The sequence below is a fragment of the Pempheris klunzingeri genome, chromosome 10 (genome assembly GCF_042242105.1).
Source record: "Pempheris klunzingeri isolate RE-2024b chromosome 10, fPemKlu1.hap1, whole genome shotgun sequence".
NCBI lineage: Eukaryota > Metazoa > Chordata > Actinopteri > Acropomatiformes > Pempheridae > Pempheris > Pempheris klunzingeri.
The window spans coordinates 3,038,723-3,061,513 of record NC_092021.1 but is presented as its reverse complement, the minus strand read 5'-3'; the positions used below and the strand labels follow the sequence as shown (position 1 = coordinate 3,061,513).

Genomic DNA, 22,791 nt, shown 5'->3' with positions numbered 1-22,791 from the left:
GAATTAGCAATAATAACTGTATGACTAACATTATATTAATAGTAAACTGTATAACCTTTATTTGAACTAACCAAGTGACCTGTGAGTGAACTAATAACACTATATAATCAACCATTAGAACCATTTGTGTTGCTAACACTGGAAGTTCAGTTCTTACTGACAATGTATGCACTGTTTTTAATCTGCAGGGAGAGACATAGTAATGCAATGCACTGCCACAGGGAAGAGCCATACCCCAAAGTTGATAGAGGGGAACAAGCACTGGCCCCAGGTTCTGAAGGGCCAGACACATGATGATTAAGTGGGATGTTTATGGCAAGAAAGCACAAGCACGCTTACATGCACTACTACACACCTCATAAACTACATTTCACACCCAGTACTGGGAGCTCCAGGGACGAGGCTGGTGGGAGGCCGTTACTGGAACAGCAGGATGAGATAACTGCAGGGGAGGGATGCTCTCAGAAAGACTCCATTGTAAGAAGCACACACACGATAGGGAAAGGTCACCAAGGAGGATACTTTGTTACAGGTACGGCTGCTGGATGAAGGTCGTGATGCCAAGAGGCTGGGACCAGCCTGTGCACCAACGAAGGGAGGGCCAAGCATAAATCCACGGCTACTCCCCACCTAGTCAACCAATCAAAAATAATTGTATTCTTGCTGGAATGTATATACTGTTATTGCATATGTGCTTCGGGGCTCACTCTGTGACCTGTTGGCTACAGACTAACAGCTTGCTGACTGTGGTTTTCAGAGCTCAGACTGAGTCCTTGGCCAAGCTCAATACTTATTCACACAGAAAATAAAACACCTTAAATGAGAGAAGTTGCCTGTCCTTCATCGAAAAAAACGAACACTCGACAATATTGATTTTTTATTTTCACTTCTCCATATCAGCAGGGCACCGACCTTCACTCATGAGGCTGCAATGGAGAATGAATAGAGAGAAGAGAGGATAGAGACCATGCTGTGAGCCACACGTTAGGAGGGCACTGGCACTCTAGATCAGGGGGCACCAACACGGTGACCGCGGGCACCAGGTCGCCCCCAAGGACCACATGAGTCGCCCCCCTGCAGGCCTGTTCTAAAAAAAGCACAACTCACCAGTGAGCTGCGTCTAAAATTAATTTTTTTTCTGTTGCTATTCTTTTTTTAATCACACTTGTATTTATATAGATTTGAAAATGACAATATCTTAAAAATAAAAGAATTAGTTTAGATAGTTTTAGGTGACCTCTGACCTCTTCGAGTTCAAAGGTCAAGTATTGTGCTCATGTCTAAACTTTGGCGCTCGTGGAGAGTAAGCTAGCGAGCGCAGCGAAGATGAAGGAGCTGAATGCGGTTTCTAACCCAAAAAACATGGCAGAAAAAAGAAAGAAAACTCAGCATTTTCACAGTGAATGGGAGGAAAAGTTCTTTTTTACTGCTGTGAAAGAAAACTGCGTGTGTCTCATTTGTGGGGCGACGACAAAGCGGCACAATGTGGAGAGACGCTTCACTACGGGTCACAAAGCTAGCATGCTAACTAGCATGCTAACTGCCCACCGGGAAGAGTCGAAGGCAGCTTTGGGTAAGCAGCAGCAGTTTAGAGCGACACATTTTCTGATAAAGAGGAAGAAGGAGGCATTTCAGACGGAGAAGTTATCAAAGAAGCAATGATGCTATTTGCTATCGGTGACTGTCACTGAAACAGAGCTGCTGCATCGGAGAACAGCATGTGGACCAAACCACTGTGAGGAATAGGGGGATCATAATTTTTCAACAATTAAGAAACGCATTGTTTTACGTTTATTATTAGCACCGCGTGTGTTGTGCTTTTCATTGAACATAACTATATTATTCCAAATTATTTATGTGTTTCCAATGATTTTTGGGGGGGGCAACTTAATGGAAAGGGGGGGCACGTCCCCTGTGTCCAACTGGGGGCTAATAGAAATTAAATGTGTAATATTGATATTATCTGTTTCCCACTTTAAGTCATTGTTGATAATTACTGTGAGAAATCACTAATGTGATCAGTGTCTTCACATAGACGAGTATCATTAATAATAATATATAACTAAAGGCAAACTGAGCAAATTTGTTATTTCAGAGGAGTGTGACAAACTGGTAGCCCTTCGTATGACTCAGTACCCATGAAGTAGCTCTCAGTTTCAAAAAGGTTGGTGACCCCTGATATAGAGTTACTATTTCCAAGTGCCATATGATGTGTGGAGATCATGTTGTTATTATTCATAGTGCCTTATTTTGTTCCGTATTCACGGCTTTGTATTTACAGGGACAGACACATATTGCTTAAATGTATTGCTATAGAGTTGGCCAGCTTCATAATGTTAAAGACGGGATACAAGCACTGACCCCAGGTTCTGAAGGGTTAGACACATGAGAGCATGAGAGAAGTCTGGCAAGAGGGCACACAGCTTACATGCACCACACTAACAACTCCATATAAGGGAGCTCCAAGGACAAGAGATGCTCTCTCTGAATGCCACTATCGTAGAAGTTAGACAAGATCGACACAATAGGGACAGGTTGCACTGAAAGATGATCATGCATGAGACTAGAGTAGGGAGGGTATTTTTTCCAGGTTGGGCTTTACTGGGTGGGAGGTTGTGATGCCAAGAGGCTGGGACCAGCCTGTGCACCAACAAGGGAGGGCTAAGTCTAAACCATGGTCTCCCCCACCTAGTCAAAACAAATCACAATTCTATCCACAATATCTGAATGTACAAATTGATGCCTCACACAGAGCCCGGGGCTCACTCTGCTATCTGTTGGCTACAGACTAACAGCTTGCTGACTGTGGTTTTCCGAGAACAGACTGAGTCCATGGCCATGCTTATGTTTTATTCTTACACATATTAAAACACCTTAAATGAGAGAAGTTGCCTGTTTTCTTTGGGAAAAAACCAACACTACATCTGCAGAGAGGATAATTGGGGCCGATCTGCCCTCCATCCAGGACTTGTACCTGTCCAGGGTCAGGAGGAGGGCAGGTAACATCTCTGCAGACCCCTCACACTCCGCACATAAACTCTTCAAACTCCTCCCGTCTGGTAGGCGCTACAGATCACTGTACACCCAAACCACCAGACACAGAGACAGTTTCTTCCTCCAGGCCGTCACCCTGATGAACTCGCACTAGCCTCAGAGTCTCAGGATCCACTGTGCAATAGTTCCACACTCCTGCACATTTGCAACATTTTTGCACTGCAATTCTGCACTACACCTACCTCTATTGTACATACTGTTGTTAAAGAGTTCTATACTGTTTATATTGTCCTGTTCTTTTCCTATTGTTGTAGTTGATTTCTATTTTTCTCCTCACTGTACATAGAGAGTCAAGTTTCACCGAGTCAAATTCCTTGTTTGCCTGTTCAAACTTGGCCAATAAAGTTGATTCTAATTCTCATTACAGATGATGACTGAGGCATTATGATTCTCTTTTCTCTGTCTGTCTGTCTTCCATCTATCCCATTCTTAGGAATGCAATGGCTGACATTGTCCATGATGTCCTGCAGCTTGCACTGTGTGCGTCCCTCCACCACCATCCCCAGTGAATCCAGACTTGTATCCAGCCTTATTAACCAGCTTGACCAGCCACCTGGTGAGTGTGAGCGTGAGTGGTTGTCTGTCTCTATGTATTGACCCTGTGATTGACTGTTGAGGAGTCCAGGGTTTTACCCCACCTCTTGCCCAATATCAACTGGGAGCTCTCCCGCGACCCTTAAGGATAAGCGCTATAGATGGATGGATGAGTAGGATATGTAAATGTAAAATACTCCAGAGATCGGGCTGTTGGTGTTTGGTGAAATTGGCTGCTTGAGGAAGCCCAGAGGCAGTGATGTTAACACCATAACAACATCTCTCTAAGCAGTTTGAATATAAACTCAACTGTGTAACATTCATGAAGAGTGGAAGAGACTGTTGTGTTACACCATCAGTTTTAGCTTGGTGCATGCAATAAGCTGACAACTTAGTGTACAACTACTGTTAATTTTCTTTCATACACAACTTCCTCACCCTACCCTATCATGACTAGCCATAGAGGTAGGAAGACACTCATTGAGCAGTTGAAATACTCAAAACAAGAGAGGGGATGTAGCTCAGTGGTAGATTGTGTGCTTTGCATGTACAAGGTCCTGGGTTCAATCCCCAGCATCTCCAACAAATTAATGTTTAGCACAAAAAGCCCTTACACCACAGTTGTGCTGTGTGTCATTAAATCAAAATGGTATCTGTCTGCCAATCCATATGTCCGTCCCTCCATCCAGCCATACATCCACCTATCCAGTCCTCATTACAGATGATGACTGAGGCATTATGATTCTGTATTGTCTGTCTGTCTTCCATCTATCCCATTCTAGGGAATGCAACGGCTGACATTGTCCATGATGTCCTGCAGCTTGCACTGTGTGCGTCCCTCCACCACCATCCCCAGTGAATCCAGACTTGTATCCAGCTCTGAGCCAGCCTTATTAACCAGCTTCTCCAGCCGCCTGGTGTTCTCAGCTGGTGAGTGTGAGTGTGAGTGGTTGTCTGTGTCTATGTATTGACCCTGTGATTGACTGTTGAGGAGTCCAGGGTTTTACCCCACCTCTTGCCCAATGTCAACTGGGAGCTCTCCCGCGACCCTTAAGGATAAGTGCTATCCAGAGATTGGGCCCTTGGTGCCTGATGAGACTTTTCACAAAAGGTCCTTTGATGTGTCATCACTTTGACAAGTCATGTTCCGGAATGTTGGATAAGCCTTTGATGCAGGCAAGTCTCTGCTCAGAGTGTGCCCAGACAACTCAAGTGGGAAAGGAGCAAACATGAAGCAAACAGGTTTTGATGAAAGTCACTGATTCCCAAATACTTTGTACGTTTCAAACAGTAAACTGATCATTTTAATCGATCCTAATTACAGGTACAACTGAGGCATTATGATTGTGTGTTCTCCGTTTGTCTGTCTGACTGTTGTCTGTCCGGTTGTAAACTCGCCTCTCACTCAATGTCAGCTGGGATTGGTTCCAGCGCCCCATGAACCTTAAGGATGATTTCTGTGGAAGAGACTGTTGTGTTAGACAATTGATCTCTTTAGCTTGGTGAACCTAATACACTGACAATTTAGTGAATAATTACTGTCAATTTTCTATCATAATATACAGAACTTACCCTATCCTATCATCAGTATCCATAGAGGTACTAAGGCACTCATTGGCCAGTTGAAATACCACTGAGGTTCTGGGGTTCTGGGTTCAATCCCCAGCATCTCCAACATGTGTATGACTAGCATAAGTCTTTACACCACACTGTAATCCTGTAACAGTATTACATATAGTGGGTTCATATGCGGTAGTCTATATCATAACTTCAGCCATGTGTCCTTATCTGTGTGCTGACCATATCCTTCATTGCTGTATTCAACATATCTTCTAATGGCTACTTTCAGCAGAATAACAAGCCATGTGACAAAGCTGCTTATGTATATTTAGGGCCCGAGCACCAAGCGCTGCGAGGACCCTATTGAAATGTGAGGAAATGCATCCGAAATTAAAGCTGCAAGCAGCGTTGAAGGGCCCTCGCACCTTTGTGCATGTCGGGCAATGTCATGCACATCAAATGATGATTGGCACAAAAGTCTTACTTCCTGTTGTCACTAGGTGGCAAAATGACTGTGGTAGCTAACTGGCATGTAGATGTCTTCAGGCTGGGACTCTTATTAATCATGACAAGTTTGGACGCCACCAAGGCAACAGCTTTTGATGAAAACTCACGGTTTTCACTACGGACCAACACGGTTCAAAGTCAGCAATTTAAAGCAGTCATTCCTGGCAGGGGTATTAAAGACTGAACACTAGTTAGCAAGCAAAGAGGTTGAAATGGGCAACTAAAAGTGGCTGGCATAGTCAAATACTGAAATAGCTCAAAGTAGTGGCTAAACAGTCTGAAGTCATTTGCATGTGGATATAATCTAACTGTGTCGTTTCTTTTCAAACTGCCAGATTTCTTCACAGAGCCGTGGCACAGGGCAGACGGGCTCTGGCTCATGTGCTTGCTGCAAAAATGGCCAGATGTGGCTCCCTGGACATAAAAGAGCACAACGGGCAGGTCCACACACTTCACATTGTTTTTATTTATCCCAAATGAACAGTGCTAACACATATCATTGAATGACTCATTAAAAGTAAAGATATAATAAATGAAAAGAAAAAACAGTGAAAAAGAGAAAACCAGTGGAGGAACATTGATAAATAGTTACTCCTACAGGACACAAGGGGGCGCTGTGTCCTCAAAAATGCAAAACACCTGAACCCAAACTTCTACCTGCACTGTGGAATGAACTCCCTGAAAAGAACTGATTACATTTTGTTTATGATGAACACATCTACAGAGTTATTGCTAAACTTTCCTGGCTGGTTGTGTCACTACGCTGCCACGTTTTGGAGCCTACAACAAGTCACAGTAAAGCATGAACATTTTTTACCATAATTCATGAAGCCAGAGAACCACAGCAGGAGAACCAGGACCAGGATCCAGAGGAACCAGAGAACCACAGGACCAGGACCAGGATCCACAGGAACCAGAGAGATGAGAAAAGCACAGAAAGGCTCCGGGGAAGATAGCAAGTTAGTGGCAGACATTAAAGAGACATGAAGCAGCTCCTTGACAGCTTGGTTAGCCTGATAAAGTCTGTGAGTAGCAGGGTGCTGAATCCACTGGCAAATACTGATGTACTCAAAGAGCCAATTGATGGATACATCAGTCCCAAACTGTACCTTGGTTACCTTCTTGAGTCAAAGGCAGCTGAGCTCCACCTTGTGCCTGAGGAGAAGAACAATGTCAGAAAGCGGTGTGTAGCCTTCACCATCTCCCTCACTAATGAGTTGAGGGTGAGACTGCCGGACAACATTGAAACATTGCAGCACATGTCAGTTTTCAATGTAGAGGAAACTCTAAAGCACAATAAGAGCCTGGGAGAAATAGAAAAATTAGCCAAGCTCCTTGGCTTCTCTCCTGCAGAGATGGACAAGATTGTCCACCAATGGCGTGGGCTTCTGGGGTGAGATTTGGAAGTTCAGGGATGCAGCTGATATCACGTTTCAGGAACTTGCCATGGCTGCTGTGTCTGTTTGTCCTTGCCACACTCCAATGCTGAAGTCGAGAGATTATTCAGCCAGATGAGTGTGGTAAAAAGCAAACTTCAGACCCTTAACTCCATCCTGTATGTCAGATTTGGTCTGAAGTTGTCTGCTGAGGCTTGCTATGAGCACAAGCTGCCTGATAATGTTTTGCAGCTTTTTGGCACATCAGCTGCTTACTCATTGAAGTCAGCTCCCTCAGTTGATGAACCTGCCATAGAAAGCCTTGACCAAAATGAAGATGACCTGCTCTTTCTGTGAGCCAGCACAGCGTGTGTGTGTGGAGGGAGGTCTGAAAAAAGCAAACACTGAACCTGAATTAGGGCCAGACTAGTTGCCATCATTTTCTCACATTGCCATTGACAGTTTTTTCTATTGTCTCTTTTTGGTCGTTAATGTTGTCAAGTTAAAACCGTCTATACAAAAAAATTGTTAGAATTATGGCAAAAACTGTTCATGTCTTACTGTGACTTGTTGTAGGCTCCAAAACGTGGCAGCGTAGTGACACAACCAGCCAGGAAAGTTTAGCAATAACTCTGTAGATGTGTTCATCATAAAATAGGGTTCTTCAGCACTAATAAAGCAGCAGAGGCAGAGAGGAGGCTCACAACTGGGTGTGCTGCAGTAATGAGAACCAATGCCATGTCATCATCATCCTCATCTTCATCATCATCCTCTTCACAGCCACACACATCAGAAGCTTCTCAGCCTGCAAGTTCATGTAAGGGATACATTGTCATTGTGTATTTGAATGCAGTCACATGTTACAGCCTGTTTTTCTGTTTTAGGTAGCAGACTGTGGCAGCGATTTAACACCACAGTCCAGCAGACAAGAACCCAAAACATCACGGCTGATGCAACAGTGGAAGTTCAAATGTACCTTGAAGAGCCAAATCTCACAATACTGCAGGACCCCCTGGAGTATTGGAAACGTCAACAGCAGACATATCCAAACTTGTACAAACTAGCTGTGAAAATTCTTTGTACCCCAGCTTCATCTGTCCCTTGTGAAAGGGTATTTTCAAAGGCGGGAGAAATATTGTGCCAAAAAAGAAACTGCCTGAGTCCCAGCACTGTGGAAAAATTGATATTTTTGAATAAAAACAAATAAAACTGCCCCTCCTTGTTTTTTGTACAGGTTGTCCTTCCTAGTACCACAAGCACAGTCCCAAAACAACAAGTTGCACAAGCACATTCACTTTTCTTTACAATTGAATTGAATTGAATTGAAAGTAAATAATTACTTTAGAGAAAACCAGAAAAGAACCCCTATCAAACAGTACAAGGGTGTCCAGGGTGAACCTGCCTCTGGCCCGATGACAGAGCCCTCAGTGGGACTCAGCGGTAGAAGATGAATGAATGAAGCTTCACATAGCGAAGCCATGGTGTCACTTCAACCACTCTGGCTGTCTTACTTTTATTTGTCCACTTGATGGCGCAGTAGAGCAAATGAAGCACCATGAAGCTTCGACCCATGTGTGAAAGCTTCAATGCTTCATGAAGCTTCATCTCGCCATCACTACCTTCCAACTCATTCTCTAGCCACAACTCTTATCCCTGTTTGTGATTCTACCTACGGCTGCTTGTTTCTCACTTTAGAAAACAGTTTTCTATCTCGTTTTTAACATTTTTAGCGCTGCGTCGCTGTACTCAGTTAGCACTCCTTACAACGACTCACTCGTCTCCATTCATTCAAATCACTATATGTCACAGTCTAAGGCTTATACATGTTATATTATTTTCATATTTCCTCCTGGTTATGATTTTTGAGCATCTTACCTGCAGAAATGGTAACAAAAACATATCAGTCTTAAGGTCTGTGTTGCTCCGTGTTACTCGTACTGTCTGACGTCTCGCTCTATTAGAGACTGGCGTCCGCTATTGGTACCTGATGCACACAGCTCCACCTACTGGCCAGATACTGCAACCACACGTGGACAAAATTGTTGGTACCCCTCTGTTAATGAAAGAAAAACCCACAATGGTCACTAAAATCACTTGAAACTTACAAAAGTAACAATAAATAAAAATGTATTGGAAATTAAACAATCAAAATCAGCCATTACTTTTGAATTGTCGTTCAACAGAATTATTTAAAAAAACAAACTAATGAAACAGGCCTGGACAAAAATGATGGTACCCATAACTTAATATTTTGCTGCACAACCTTTTGAGGCAATCCCTGCAATCAAACAATTTCTGTAACTGTCAATGAGACTTCTGCACTTGTCAACGGGTATTTTGGCCCACTCCTCGTGAGCAAACTGCTCCAGTTGTCTCAGGTTTGAAGGGTGTCTTCTCCAGATTTTCAGCTCCTTCCACAGATGTTCAATGGGATTTAGAGCAGGGCTCATAGAAGGCCACTTCAGAGTAGTCCAATGCTTTTCTCTTAGCCATTCTTGGGTGTTTTTGGCTGTGTGTTTTGGGTCGTTATCCTGTTGGAAGACCCATGACCTGCGACTGAGACCAAGCTTTCTGACACTAGGCAGCACATTTCTCTCCAGAATGCCTTGATAGTCTTGAGAGTTCATTGTACCTTGCACAGATTCAAGACACCCTGTGCCAGATGCAGCAAAGCAGCCCCAGAACATAACCGAGCCTCCTCCATGTTTCACAGTAGGGACAGTGTTCTTTTCTTGGTATGCTTCATTTTTGCGTCTATGAACATAGAGTTGATGTGCCTTACCAAAAAGCTCCAGTTTTGTCTCATCTGTCCAAAGGACATTCTCCCAGAAGCTTTGTGGCTTGTCAATATGCATTTTTGCAAATTCCAGTCTCGCTTTTTTATGATTTGCTTTCAACAGTGGTGTCCTCCTTGGTCGTCTCCCATGAAGTCCACTTTGGCTCAAACAACGACGAATGGTGCGATCTGACACTGATGTACCTTGGCCTTGGAGTTCAACTTTAATTTCTTTGGAGGTTGTTCTGGACTCTTTGGATACCATTCGAACTATCCGTCTCTTCAATTTATCATCAATGTTCCTCTTGCGGCCACGTCCAGGGAGGTTGGCTACAGTCCCATGGATCTTAAACTTCTGAATAATATGTGCCACTGTTGTCACAGGAGCATCAAGCTGCTTGGAGATGGTCTTATAGCGTTTACCTTTAACATGCTTGTCTATAATTTTCTTTCTAATCTCTGGGGACAACTCTCTCCTTCGCTTTCTGTGGTCCATGTTCAGTGTGATACACACCATGTCACCAAACAGCACAGTGACTATTTGTCACCCTTTAAATAGGCAGACTGACTGATTATGAGTTTGAAGACACCTGTGATGCCAATTAAAGGACACACCTGAGTTAAACATGTCCCTCTGGTCAAATTATATTCAATCTTTTATAGAGGTACCATCATTTTTGTCCAGGCCTGTTTCATTAGTTTTAAAAAAAAAAATAATTCTGTTGAACCACAATTCAAAAGTAATGGCTGATTTTCAATGATTAATTTCCAGTAAATTTTTATCTATTGTTATTTTTGTAAGTTTCAAGTGATTTCAGTGACCATTGTGGGTTTTTCTTTCATTAACAGAGGGGTACCAACAATGTAACCAGACCTGCTAGAAACTGAATGAAATCACACCGAGGGTCATTTTCAACATGTTTTAAAGTTCTTAGTTGTTTCTTATGAATTCAGATGAATCCAGATTTTAAATGGGGGGCCAAGATATTTTAATCAAGTCTTTTTAATCATGTCTTTGAAAACACTCTTGGTGTCTCTAAAAACACTCAGTGCCACAGTGACACTCCTCCCCAGGTAGGCTAGGCTCCCAAATCAGACTGGACATCAGCCTGATGTGATCTGTCACCTGGGGATGCCTCCTGCCAGTCAGCTAATCACCACACCGGTCAGACAGGCTCTTGTTTGCCTGCAGCTGCTCACACCCAGCACTAAGTCTGCATGCAAGTTGAACTAAATTTAGACTGCATGAATTTTTCTGCTGTGTGGCACACAGACTGTGAGAGTTTCACATATTAACGTACTGTTCATACTACATGTGATGTCAAATTGAGTACGTAGTGGATTTTAACTGCATAGGAAGTGGATTTTGTATATAAGAGAAAGGACTTACTCAATTGCACCTAAATGCACTGCTTCTCTTCAGACAGTGGGCTGCCAGGCAGACATTTCTAACACCACACTGTGGCTGGAGAGGCATGATTAGATCAATAATCCAACCACCGCCCACCAAAGTCAATTATTTTCTCAGATTTGGACACCCCCACCCTTGTGCTCCATGGGGGCATTGCTTGAGGTTAACGTTGCCGGTGCGTGCATAAAGTCAGATGTGGTCTGGATTAAGACACAAATGTAACCAAGGAGAGCCAAGATAGCGACATTAGGGCATGTGTCATTTGCTCTGTCTGGCCATTTGGAAGGTTTTGAGTACAGATAATACATAAGCTTGACCATGGAGGGCTGCGTGTTTAGCTGCAGCATCCGCCCTAGCCTTGCCACGGAAGAAAGTGTCATGATCAGTAACCACACAGAAACCCACACAGTTAGTGCCAGAGCTATCTATAGGCTGAGCCATCAACAAAGAGAAAGAACAAGGTCAGGGTTAGTGAGAGGTTCATCAGCCATCAGGACGTGAGGAACAGAACCTCTACGGCAGCCACACAGTTATGTGGTTGGCCGTCAAACTCTGTTTGGAGCAGGGGCGCCCCCAGAAATTTTTCACAGGGGGGGCCAGATAGGGCCAGTGAAAATCCTGGAGTGGCACACCAAAACCAAAAACAATAATGGAATTTCAAGAAGAAAAGCTGTTGTAAGTATTGAGGCTAGTCAAAATCAATGTCAATATGAGAGTTAAGGAATCACGTACTCATATACTTTCTAATTTTACAGTTAATGTTACTTAGATGTACATGGACTAATACAGCACAAGCCTGTTTTATTAAGTGTTGGTTTATTTATGAGTTAGGAAAGTCATTGTTCTAATAGGGTAGTTGTATTATACAGCTTTACTATTAGGGAGTACATTCATGGAATGAACTAAACAGTTACAGGGAACAAGTCTACTCAAGTTTAAAAGCACCACACAGAGGCCTTTGATTGTTTTCAGTACAGCTTTATTCTGCTGTAAACCTGTAAACAAAGCATTGTCTTTGACAGTAGACATTTGACCACAGCTCTGAGAGGATTCTAGCCATGCGTGCACACTGTGCCAGTCTTTCTTGAAGCCTCGTCTTCTGCCCCCTTGAAGAGTACGAGGGAAAAACTTGAGATGCTGCTGTTTGGGCCCTCTGATGTTGACTGGGAAATATCTGTGATGAAACATGAGGAAAATAAACAACAATAATAACATGTCCATAGTAATCCCAGATTACAGTTGGATTATGGACCCACAGTCAGTTCTGTTCTGACTGTTCAAACTCTTCTACCAGTAAACATGAATGAGAAGCTTTCTGTTGTTGCACCAGGATTCATAACTCAGTGTTGACACCTTGTTACCACACGTTTATCCAGGTAAAGTTACTCTCTTGCCATTCATTTCCTCATGAGGGACCCTGTTCTCAGCTCACCTGTTGGTCCAGCAGTAGGATGAACAGCTGTGTCCTGTCTGACCTGCTGCCTTACTTCTTCCCTGTTCTCTGGACCTGTCGCTGCCTGACCCTGCTCCTCTGCACTGCCCTGCTCTGTCTCTGTCCCTGTCTGTTCATGGGTTTGCTCGGCGGTGTTATCTTGTCCTGCATCATCACACATATGGAAGAGATGTCCGTAGACTTTCTCTTCATTGTCTGCAAGTTGCCGTAGCATCACGGCACAGGTACTAGTGATCCTTAACACAAGCTAATGAGATGCTCAGTAACGGAGAGCAGCCAGCATGAGGTTCAGCACAGACACAGTTTACCAAACACACACTATTTGTTCTAAAAGTAAGTACTGTTTGACTGACTTACCTGTTGGTAGTCTGGTTGTCTCAACAGCTGCCGCTGAAAATAACTTCCACTGTCCATCTCTGAGTTTGGGCAGCAGCTGCTGCAGTGCTGCCTTCACTTGCACTCGGACAACGTAGATACAATTTCCTAAATTTTCAAATGTGAACTTGACCTATCAGAACTGGGGGGGCCACTGGGGGGGCCAAGCATTTTTCTGGCCCCCCCTTGACGGCGCCTCTGGATGTGGCTGTCTGCCTACAACAGGGAATGCACCGTCCTCCTCCACCCTCTTGTTCACTTATAACCATCTGTCTATTGTTATTGAGGTATGCAAGATGTCAAACTATAATACTCATATCATGGTCTTGTGCCATATATTTAAATAAGCTGCATAACAATTCACTTATCCTATTAAGTTCACTTTGAAAGCAGTGATTCATTTCATGTGATTTAGCGTCCAGTGGCATTAAAAGTGAATTAAGATTTCCTTTAACATACATTTTCTGAAATGTAACTAGCTATCCTGATCTTGTTGACTGGTCTTGGACACTGCAGCACAAAAGACAAACTAAATATTGTATCTGTTTTTAGTTTTATTCTGGGCACTCACAGACACACAGTGTGGAGCATATAACGAAATGATTTTAGTATTTCTGAGCTTGTGGTGCCCTCTAGTGTTTGAAGAACCTTAAATGGACAAATAACTTGTGTGTAGCTTTATGTTGTGTTTAGAATTACATTAGTAACTATGGCATGTAAACAACATCAAAGAGCTTATTACAATTGCTTTGCGCACATGGTGCAGAAAACGTTAAATGATGTCTTACATGGTAATGTTACAGGAAATCTTTATTTAAAAATGTTTTGCAAAACACAGTGTTCATCACTGTTTATCATGGAACGGCAAAAAAAAAACAAAGTCCTTAAAATAATGTAACACATAATGACAAAAGGCAAAAAAAACCTATTTCATTGTAAATATCAGAATATTAAACATATTCAGTTAAAGCAGAACATGACAAAAGGTAAAACGTTGAATTTCTTTTCAAATGTCACATGAATTCATTATAGAAAAAAAAAGATCAATTTTCATTATTCAAAAATGACTCGTCCAGCTGTCATAACCCCCCCCCCCCCCCCCCCCCCTCGTCCCCATTTCCTGACTACCTCTTCACTGTCAATGTCCAATAAATGTATAAAATGCTCAAAACATACAGTGCAAATTTCAAAATACTCTTTTTGTATGTAAGTATGCAAGAATGAATAAAACAGATGGGTTTGGAATGATTAGCTGTGCTGGAACAGGCTGCTTTCATAGTTTAGTTAATGTCAAGTGCAAGAGGGCCTCTCATGGTGAAACCAATAAAGAATGACACTTTTGAACCCTGGGCATGCCCTCTGAGCTCACTTGGAAACACTGGGGTGACTTCAACCTTCAGATCTGGGGTACAAGTATCTGCCAGTATCAAGTCACTTGGCCCGTGACCCTGCAAAGAAGTTTGTCCACCTTATTCTCTTTCCATATTTTGCCATTTTCCCACAGAGAGGCAAACTGTTCGTCCCCACCCACGATGCACCTTTTGATTTCTCTAAAGTGTACCAGTTGTCCATAGCCCTGCTTCTTCCCCAGGAAGAAATGGACAATGGGCCTCTTGCCATTGTACACTTCCTTCATCACTGTGTGATAAGAGTTCCTCATCTGTGAGATGTACCTCCCCACATTTTTACATTCTGGATGGTGCTGCTGTGGCCACAAAAGCACAACTGCAATGAAGTACAGTGGCAAAATATCATTTAATGGGGTTTGCTGATGCACAACTTGGCAAAGCAGATAAACCAGTTTCTGGTGAGGCAGAATGTATCGTGACTGTAGTTTGATATGACTCAACACAACATTGACATAGATGAAGTTGATTCTGTCTTTCACCGTCGGGTTATGATGAGGGTCACAAACAAATTGATACTGTCTGGCAATCTTCTCCATTATTTCAGGTGAGATGTCATTTGAGAGATGATTAAGAATCCCAGAGTAGGTATCAGCTTTTTGCATCTCCAGGAATTGTCTGGCCTGGTGTATTTGCAACATGAGATGCATGGTTTTACCCTTCCAGAGAGCTGCAGAATCCGTCTTGCAGAAAAGCTCTCTATACACGCTGAAACATCTAAAAAGCTCTTTTTGGGTAACTTGCTCTCGGCTGTCTTTCATTCCAAATTTGGAGCCCAAGTTCACGTAAAAAGTGTCAAGCAAGTCAAAGTTAATCTTCATCCTATATCTGACGTTGTAAAGAACATCTTCAAACTGTCTGAAAATGATGTAGTAGGGACTGTGTTTATTGCACCGTTGATCACATCTCTCTACATCCTGAAGTTTAACATCTCCAGAGAGAACCCCACTCATTATGTCATGGTGGACATTGTCAGAAGAAAATATGGGGGTCTTTGCCAGCACTTCAATGACAAGTACTCCAACCTGAATTTCTCCCAGGCACCCCGATATATTAAAAGGGCAGTTGTCTGACTTGATTTGTAATCGCTGAATTGACTCCGTCTTTACAAGGCTCTGCGTTTCCTTGAATGCATCTATTGCTGACTCAGCCATTTTAAGAAACATGTTCAATTTCTCAGGACTAATAGGCTCTTCCCTGTAGTTTGCAATGGCATTCTTGAGCTCATGCTTGATAACTTGTGCTGATGTGTCTGCTATATATGAGCTGTCTTCAGAGATATTTCTTGCTCTACCTGCCCAAACTTTTGCCTCTAGGAAATCCTTCTTTTTAAGGTAATAGTACCTGGCTAGTAACTGAGAAACAACAGCATCTTTCTCAAATCTTTTCCATGCATTTTGTAGCACCATCTCTTCCTGTCCTGGGGTTTCATTTGTTTCTTGAATCAGTGGAGAGAACTGAAACCCCTCTTCCTTTGAATGATATCTCTTCACCAAAATGTAATGAACATCTTGCAGGAGTTTGTCTTTGCCTTGTGTGCTCTCATAAAGCTTGTCTGTGGTCAGCAGAAGGTCGGCAATATCAGCTTTGCTGACTTTGTGTGATGTTATAAGTTCTTGCAAACAGTGCCGTGCAATACTTGCCATGGATCATTTTCACAGCTTTGAATGCTACCTTACCCACAACTGAGCAGCTGGCAATTAAGTTGGAAAATTTCCCAAATCCTTCTTCAGCTTTGATGGTTCCACGATATGGTTTTGGTTGAAGACCAAGAAATTCCTCACACAGAGAAACAGAGAGAGGGGCACCCTTGCAGTACACATTCAACAGAACTAAAACAGCCAGGAGTTGTGCCTGTTTCTAATTAATGTTGAAGCCCTTCAGGTTGTTGCGGGCCACACCCTGAGCATACTCTGACTTAAAGTTCTTCTTCATGATCATGAATCCATACAATGTATCAGCGTTCTTGTATGTTTTCTCTATTTCTACAAGTTTTTCCTCAAACAGTTTCTGCTCCTTCTCAGAAAGATCATTTCCAATGAAGACTGTCTCCTCAGTTGTTTCAGGCTGCTCAGCAGACTCCGACCTCATGCAGTTTAGGAGAATGACCTGTGCAGACTTAGACTGAATGTCTTTCTTTGCACATTCTTTTTCAATGAGCTGCTGCAAGTCAAAGACTTTTTCCTTATCATCAAAGTCATCAATCATCAGCAAAACAGGGACATGTGGTAGATGCTCATCATGGTCATACATTAAAAGTTTGACTACTTGATCCGCTACCTCAGCAAAGTCAGCATTGCTGTCTCTAAGGACAGCACAACGGAATCTGTTCCGGAGAGCCCATAAAGTATGCATGGCCAAAGTTGTCCCACCACATCCAGGTATGTGCATGAGGTTGAGCAACACACAGGCTTTTCTCAGGGAACACAAATCTGGTCTGACTGTGTTCATGATGAAGTCAAACTTGTCTGGTTTGATAAATGGTGTGGATCCAGGCTGCTCTGAGAAATAGAAATTCCACCACCACACTTTTCCCCCTTTGTAGAAGTTCTCCTCCATGATAAGTTTGTCCTCGTTTCCTCCTTCACATTGGTTCACGCACAGGACCTCCAAAGTATTCAGGCTACGCTCCACTTTCTTTTCAAGAAGAACTTTGCTTCCCCCACCACAGGGTAGGAAACGTCTGGATTTACAGTTTTTTGACAGAAGACTGAGGATAGTTCCATTCACTTCGGCAAAACTGAGCTCATATATGCATCTATTGGAGATATCTATTCCACACCGAGCATCGATAAGGTCCTTCCAGGAGGTAAATGCTTTTTCATTGTCACATATACAAAGGATTACCTCATTTTCAAGTCAAATTAATGCACATTTAATTATTTGTTAGTCATATGTAGTGTTGAAGTGTTAGATAGCAACACATGGTAGCAATGCAGAACAACTTGAAGCAATAACTTTATCTTTAGGTGATCTTTAGCATTTCAACCTAATGTAACAGTCTTCAATCTAATGAACAGTTTAGTGGACTATGTTATAGAAAAATCTTCTCCTAAAATGCTAATCATCTCAACAGTTACTTACCTTCATTTCATCTTGATCTGCCATAATGGCGTTGGTTTCTTCTTGGCTAATGTAGATCACTAACCCTACAAAAATCATTTAAAAAGAGCGATTCACAATAGAGATCTAGACACTGTATTGCTTTACCTTCATTTTTCATGATAATCCATGACAGTTGGCTCAATATTCATAAATCTTGATCATTAATGCTGCAAAAGAAAAAAGAAAACATAGCTATTAATATAGAAGATGACAATTGTCTCAACATATTCAGGACTAGATATTCAACCAATACCTATATATTGGTTACCTAATAATACCTAATCATTTTACCAACCAAACTGTGCTCTGAGGTCTGAGCATCAAAAACACAGCAAATTGCTACAGACCATTGTCATGGCAAATATTTTGACCTGTCAGTCACAAATGTTAAATGTTAAACTAATATTACTAATGGTGCTATTCTATTGACTAAGTATGGTATGTTCCAGAGCCATGGTATTGAGCATGCTGGCTTGGCCTTGAATTGGCATTATGATTGTTTTGTCAACCTCACGAGTGTTGGTCAAACAGGATATGAGCCGGGCATGTGCTAGATGCTAGAGGAGTGACAGGAAGTGGCATGTTGCTGTAAACACAACACATATGCATTTAGCACATGTGATGACCTGATAGGAGCTGTTACAGCTTGAAGGCTCAGTGGTAATTAAAGTCATAGGTAAAGTCAAAGGTTGTATGAGGTATTTATTCATAGTTGGTCTATTACCTACAGTAGATGTATGCACTGTTGTGGGTCAGAGAAGCAGAAAAACATACTTGAGCCACCTACAAAAAAAAAGCCTCTATTTTTTTTTGCTTGCTTCAAGTCACCAGACTCCATAGACATAAATAGTAATTTAACTTTGCAGAACACCTTACAGCTCTGGGGGCATGTTGACCATCTACTACAAGTGATACATGAACTATGTAAAAGTACTTCACACAGAAGATGTATTTTTAAAAGTGTTTGCTCAGTTCACAATTCCAACAAACTATAGCAAACAGATCTATCAGAAAATAATTCTACAATTTATTAAGCACTACTCTTATCTTTATCTACTCTTATAACATTTCACTGTGCATCATTACTGTGTATAACTGTGTATGTGACAAATAAAGGTCTTGAATCTATTGTTATGGTATACTGGAAGTCAATGCAATGTCAAAGATTCTGATCCACTGGACTGATCCGAAGGAATCGAAGAAGGGTCATAAAGGGCAGGTGATGCCTCGGACTGATCCACCGGACTGATCCATTGGCCTCATCGACTGCTGGACTCTTTATTAGATTGTTTGTTCGCTTACACTTGTTTATTTCAGTGAACTTTGTAAAGCACTATGAGACACTCTGTTGTGATATTGGGCTATACAAATAAATTGAATTGAATTGAATTGAATTGAAACACACAAACCTAAAACTTGTAAAAGTAAAAAACAGTAAAGGGAAATAACTACAGATAGACATCAGCCCAGCAGGGTTAACACATCCTACACTGTACAACTGAGGATATGCTGTTTTTTATTTAAAAGTAGATAATGCTTTTCTGATCAGACACAAGGGAAATAAAGACACACACTCACCATCCGTGTGTGGAGACGCTGCGCAGTCAGCTGCCCTCAGGTCTTCAAACAGGGTAACAGACAGTCAGAAACATCTTTTGGTGCTTGTTTGCAGTGAGGAGAGAAGGTCAGAGCCGATTAAAGCGGAGGAGGGTCTCCAGGTCAGCCGACTGAGTGGAGATTTGCGCAAAATCTACAGGCTGTTAACGCTGCTGTTTCTCCAAGAACATCCACTGTGCCTAACCGATACATCATTTTACAGAAAGTACCTCCTGACGCTAAATGGTTCTCTGTTCTTGACCTTGCTAATGCATTTTTCAGTGTTCCAGTTCATCCAGACTCCCAGGACTGGTTTGCATTCACTTTGAAATGAATGATGATCATAAAACCTGAATGATCATAAAACTTCCCATCTCTCTACAGCTCGCTGGCTCAGATATCACACTGTCCTGCTTGACAAGCCTAATGTCAGGGTGCAGAGGTGCTCCAAACTTAATCCTGCCACTCTCCTCCAAACAGAGTTTGACGGCCAACCACATAACTGTGTGGCTGCCGTAGAGGTTCTGTTCCTCACGTCCTGATGGCTGATGAACCTCTCACTAACCCTGACCTTGTTCTTTCTCTTTGTTGATGGCTCAGCCTATAGATAGCTCTGGCACTAACTGTGTGGGTTTCTGTGTGGTTACTGATCATGACACTTTCTTCCGTGGCAAGGCTAGGGCGGATGCTGCAGCTAAACACGCAGCCCTCCATGGTCAAGCTTATGCATTATCTGTACTCAAAACCTTCCAAATGACCAGACAGAGCAAATGACACATGCCCTAATGTCGCTATCTTGGCTCTCCTTGGTTACATTTGTGTCTTAATCCAGACCACATCTGACTTTATGCACGCACCGGCAACGTTAACCTCAAGCAATGCCCCCATGGAGCACAAGGGTGGGGGTGTCCAAATCTGAGAGAATAATTGACTTTGGTGGGCGGTGGTTGGATTATTGATCTAATCATGCCTCTCCAGCCACAGTGTGGTGTTAGAAATGTCTGCCTGGCAGCCCACTGTCTGAAGAGAAGCAGTGCATTTTGGTGCAATTGAGTAAGTCCTTTCTCGTATATACAAAATCCACTTCCTATGCAGTTAAAATCCACTACGTACTCAATTTGACATCACATGTAGTATGAATAGTACGTTAATATGTGAAACTCTCACAGTCTGTGTGCCACACAGCAGAAAAATTCATGCAGTCTAAATTTAGTTCAACTTGCATGCAGACTTAGTGCTGGGTGTGAGCAGCTGCAGGCAAACAAGAGCCTGTCTGACCGGTGTGGTGATTAGCTGACTGGCAGGAGGCATCCCCAGGTGACAGATCACATCAGGCTGATGTCCAGTCTGATTTGGGAGCCTAGCCTACCTGGGGAGGAGTGTCACTGTGGCACTGAGTGTTTTTAGAGACACCAAGAGTGTTTTCAAAGACATGATTAAAAAGACTTGATTAAAATATCTTGCCCCCCCATTTAAAATCTGGATTCATCTGAATTCATAAGAAACAGCTAAGAACTTTAAAACATGTTGAAAATGACTGTATTATTATCCTCGGTGTGATTTCATTCCGTTTCTAGCAGGTCTGGTTACATTGTACATAGTTGCAGTATCTGGCCAGTAGGTGGAGCTGTGTGCATCAGGTACCAATAGCGGACGCCAGTCTCTAATAGAGCGAGACGTCAGACAGTACGAGTAACACGGAGCAACACAGACCTTAAGACTGATATGTTTTTGTTACTATTTCTGCAGGTAAGATGCTCAAAAATCATAACCAGAAGGAAATATGAAAATAATATAACATGTATAAGCCTTAGACTGTGACTGTGACATATAGTGATTTGAATGAATGGAGACGAGTGAGTCGTTGTAAGGAGTGCTAACTGAGTACAGCGACGCAGCGCTAAAAATGTTAAAAACGAGAGAGAAAACTGTTTTCTAAAGTGAGAAACAAGCAGCCGTAGATAGAATCCCAAACAGGGATAAGACTTGTGGCTAGAGAATGAGTTGGAAGGAGTTAAAGCTTTATTTGTGTGAACGAATGAGCAAAGGCAAACGACTCAGATGCTAACAATGCTAACAATGATAAAGTCCGCGCGCATTAAAGTTTGACCGCCGGCAGTACACAGTTTCCGGTTGGGTTTTCAGAATAAGAGCGGAACGCTATCTCGAACATGGGTGATCTGGTTACATTTAAAATAAGAGTTTATATGGAAGACACGATTTCAGTATTAGATTTTGGTATTTTTGAGCAACATAGAGCTAGACAGAGACAATAATAAAGACGGGTGAGTTAAAAACAGTTATAAGTTAAGTTAAAAATGTGAAACTGTTCATGGGAGAATAAGGGTAGATTAAAAAGATGTTCATTGAGTATAAATACTTTTGGTGAAAAGGTTGTTTACAGGATGGATCATTACATGATGGCATGATTGTAATTTGAATGTTTTTGACTTGATCAACTTGTAATGTGTGTTCTGAGATATGCCAGTCTCAAATAGAGCGAGACGTCAACAGTACGAGTAACACGGAGCAACACAGACGTTAAGACTGATATGTTTTTGTTACCATTTCTACAGGAATAAAAATGAATGTGCTACACAAAGGATCGACCACAGCGTCATTCTTAAAAGTGTAACATATGTAATAAGCTGACAACTTAGTGTACAACTACTGTCAACATCTTTCACAGACAACGTCCTCACCCTACCCTATCATGAGTAGCCACAGAGGTAGTGAGACACTCATTGAGCAGTTGAAATACTCATAAAAGGTCATAGCAAGTGAGGGGATGTAGCTCAGTGGTAGAGCGTGTGCTTTGCATGTACAAGGTCCTGGGTTCAATCCCCAGCATCTCCAACAAGTTAAAGCCCTTACACCACAGTGGTGCCGTGTGTCATTAAATCAAAGTGGTTAGCCATTTGTCTGCCAATCCATATGTCCGTCCCTCCATCCAGCCATACATCCACCTGTCCAATCCTCATTACAGATGATGACTGAGGCGTTAGGATTTTGTGTTCTCCGTTCATCTATCCCACTTTTGGGAATGCAACGGCTGACATTTTCACTGATGTCCTGCAGCTTGCACTGTGTGCGTCCTTCCACCACCATCCCCAGTGAATCGAGCCTTATTAACCAGCTTCTCCAGCCGCCTGGTGTTCTCAGCTGGTGAGTGTGAGCGTGAGTGGTTGTCTGTCTCTATGTATTGGCCCTGTGATTGACTGTTGAGGAGTCCAGGGTTTTACCCCACCTCTGGGAGCTCTCCTGCGACCCTTAAGGATAAGCGCTATAGATGGATGGATGAGTAGGATATGTAATTGTAAAATACTCCAGAGATCGGGCTGTTGGTGTTTGGTGAAATTGGCTGCTTGAGGAAGCCCAGAGGCAGTGATGTTAACACCATAACAACATCTCTCTAAGCAGTTTGAATATAAACTCAACTGTGTAACATTCATAAAGAGAGGAAGAGACTGTTGTGTTACACCATCAGTTTTAGCTTGGTGCATGCAATAAGCTGACAACTTAGTGTACAACTACTGTCAATTTTCTTTCATACACAACTTCCTCACCCTACCCTATCATGACTAGCCATAGAGGTAGGAAGACACTCATTGAGCAGTTGAAATACTCAAAACAAGAGA

General features: G+C 42.4%; 1 protein-coding gene and 2 non-coding genes across 3 annotated transcripts; 2 read left to right on the top strand and 1 right to left on the bottom strand.

Moving 5' to 3' along the window:
* The first annotated feature begins 4,098 nt into the window (after positions 1-4,098).
* trnaa-ugc (transfer RNA alanine (anticodon UGC)) lies at positions 4,099-4,170 on the top strand. The gene has a single exon. It is a non-coding gene; the product is annotated as a tRNA-Ala (tRNA).
* Positions 4,171-14,233: 10,063 nt separating this feature from the next.
* On the bottom strand, positions 14,234-16,825 carry LOC139208544 (sterile alpha motif domain-containing protein 9-like). Its single transcript, XM_070838258.1, is given in 2 exon segments — positions 14,234-14,464; positions 14,467-16,825. Coding segments are annotated over 2 exon segments (1,770 nt in total). The 5' UTR covers positions 16,099-16,825; the 3' UTR covers positions 14,234-14,326.
* A 5,112-nt stretch (positions 16,826-21,937) lies between these two features.
* trnaa-ugc (transfer RNA alanine (anticodon UGC)) lies at positions 21,938-22,009 on the top strand. Its single transcript has one exon. It is a non-coding gene; the product is annotated as a tRNA-Ala (tRNA).
* Positions 22,010-22,791: the final 782 nt, after the last annotated feature.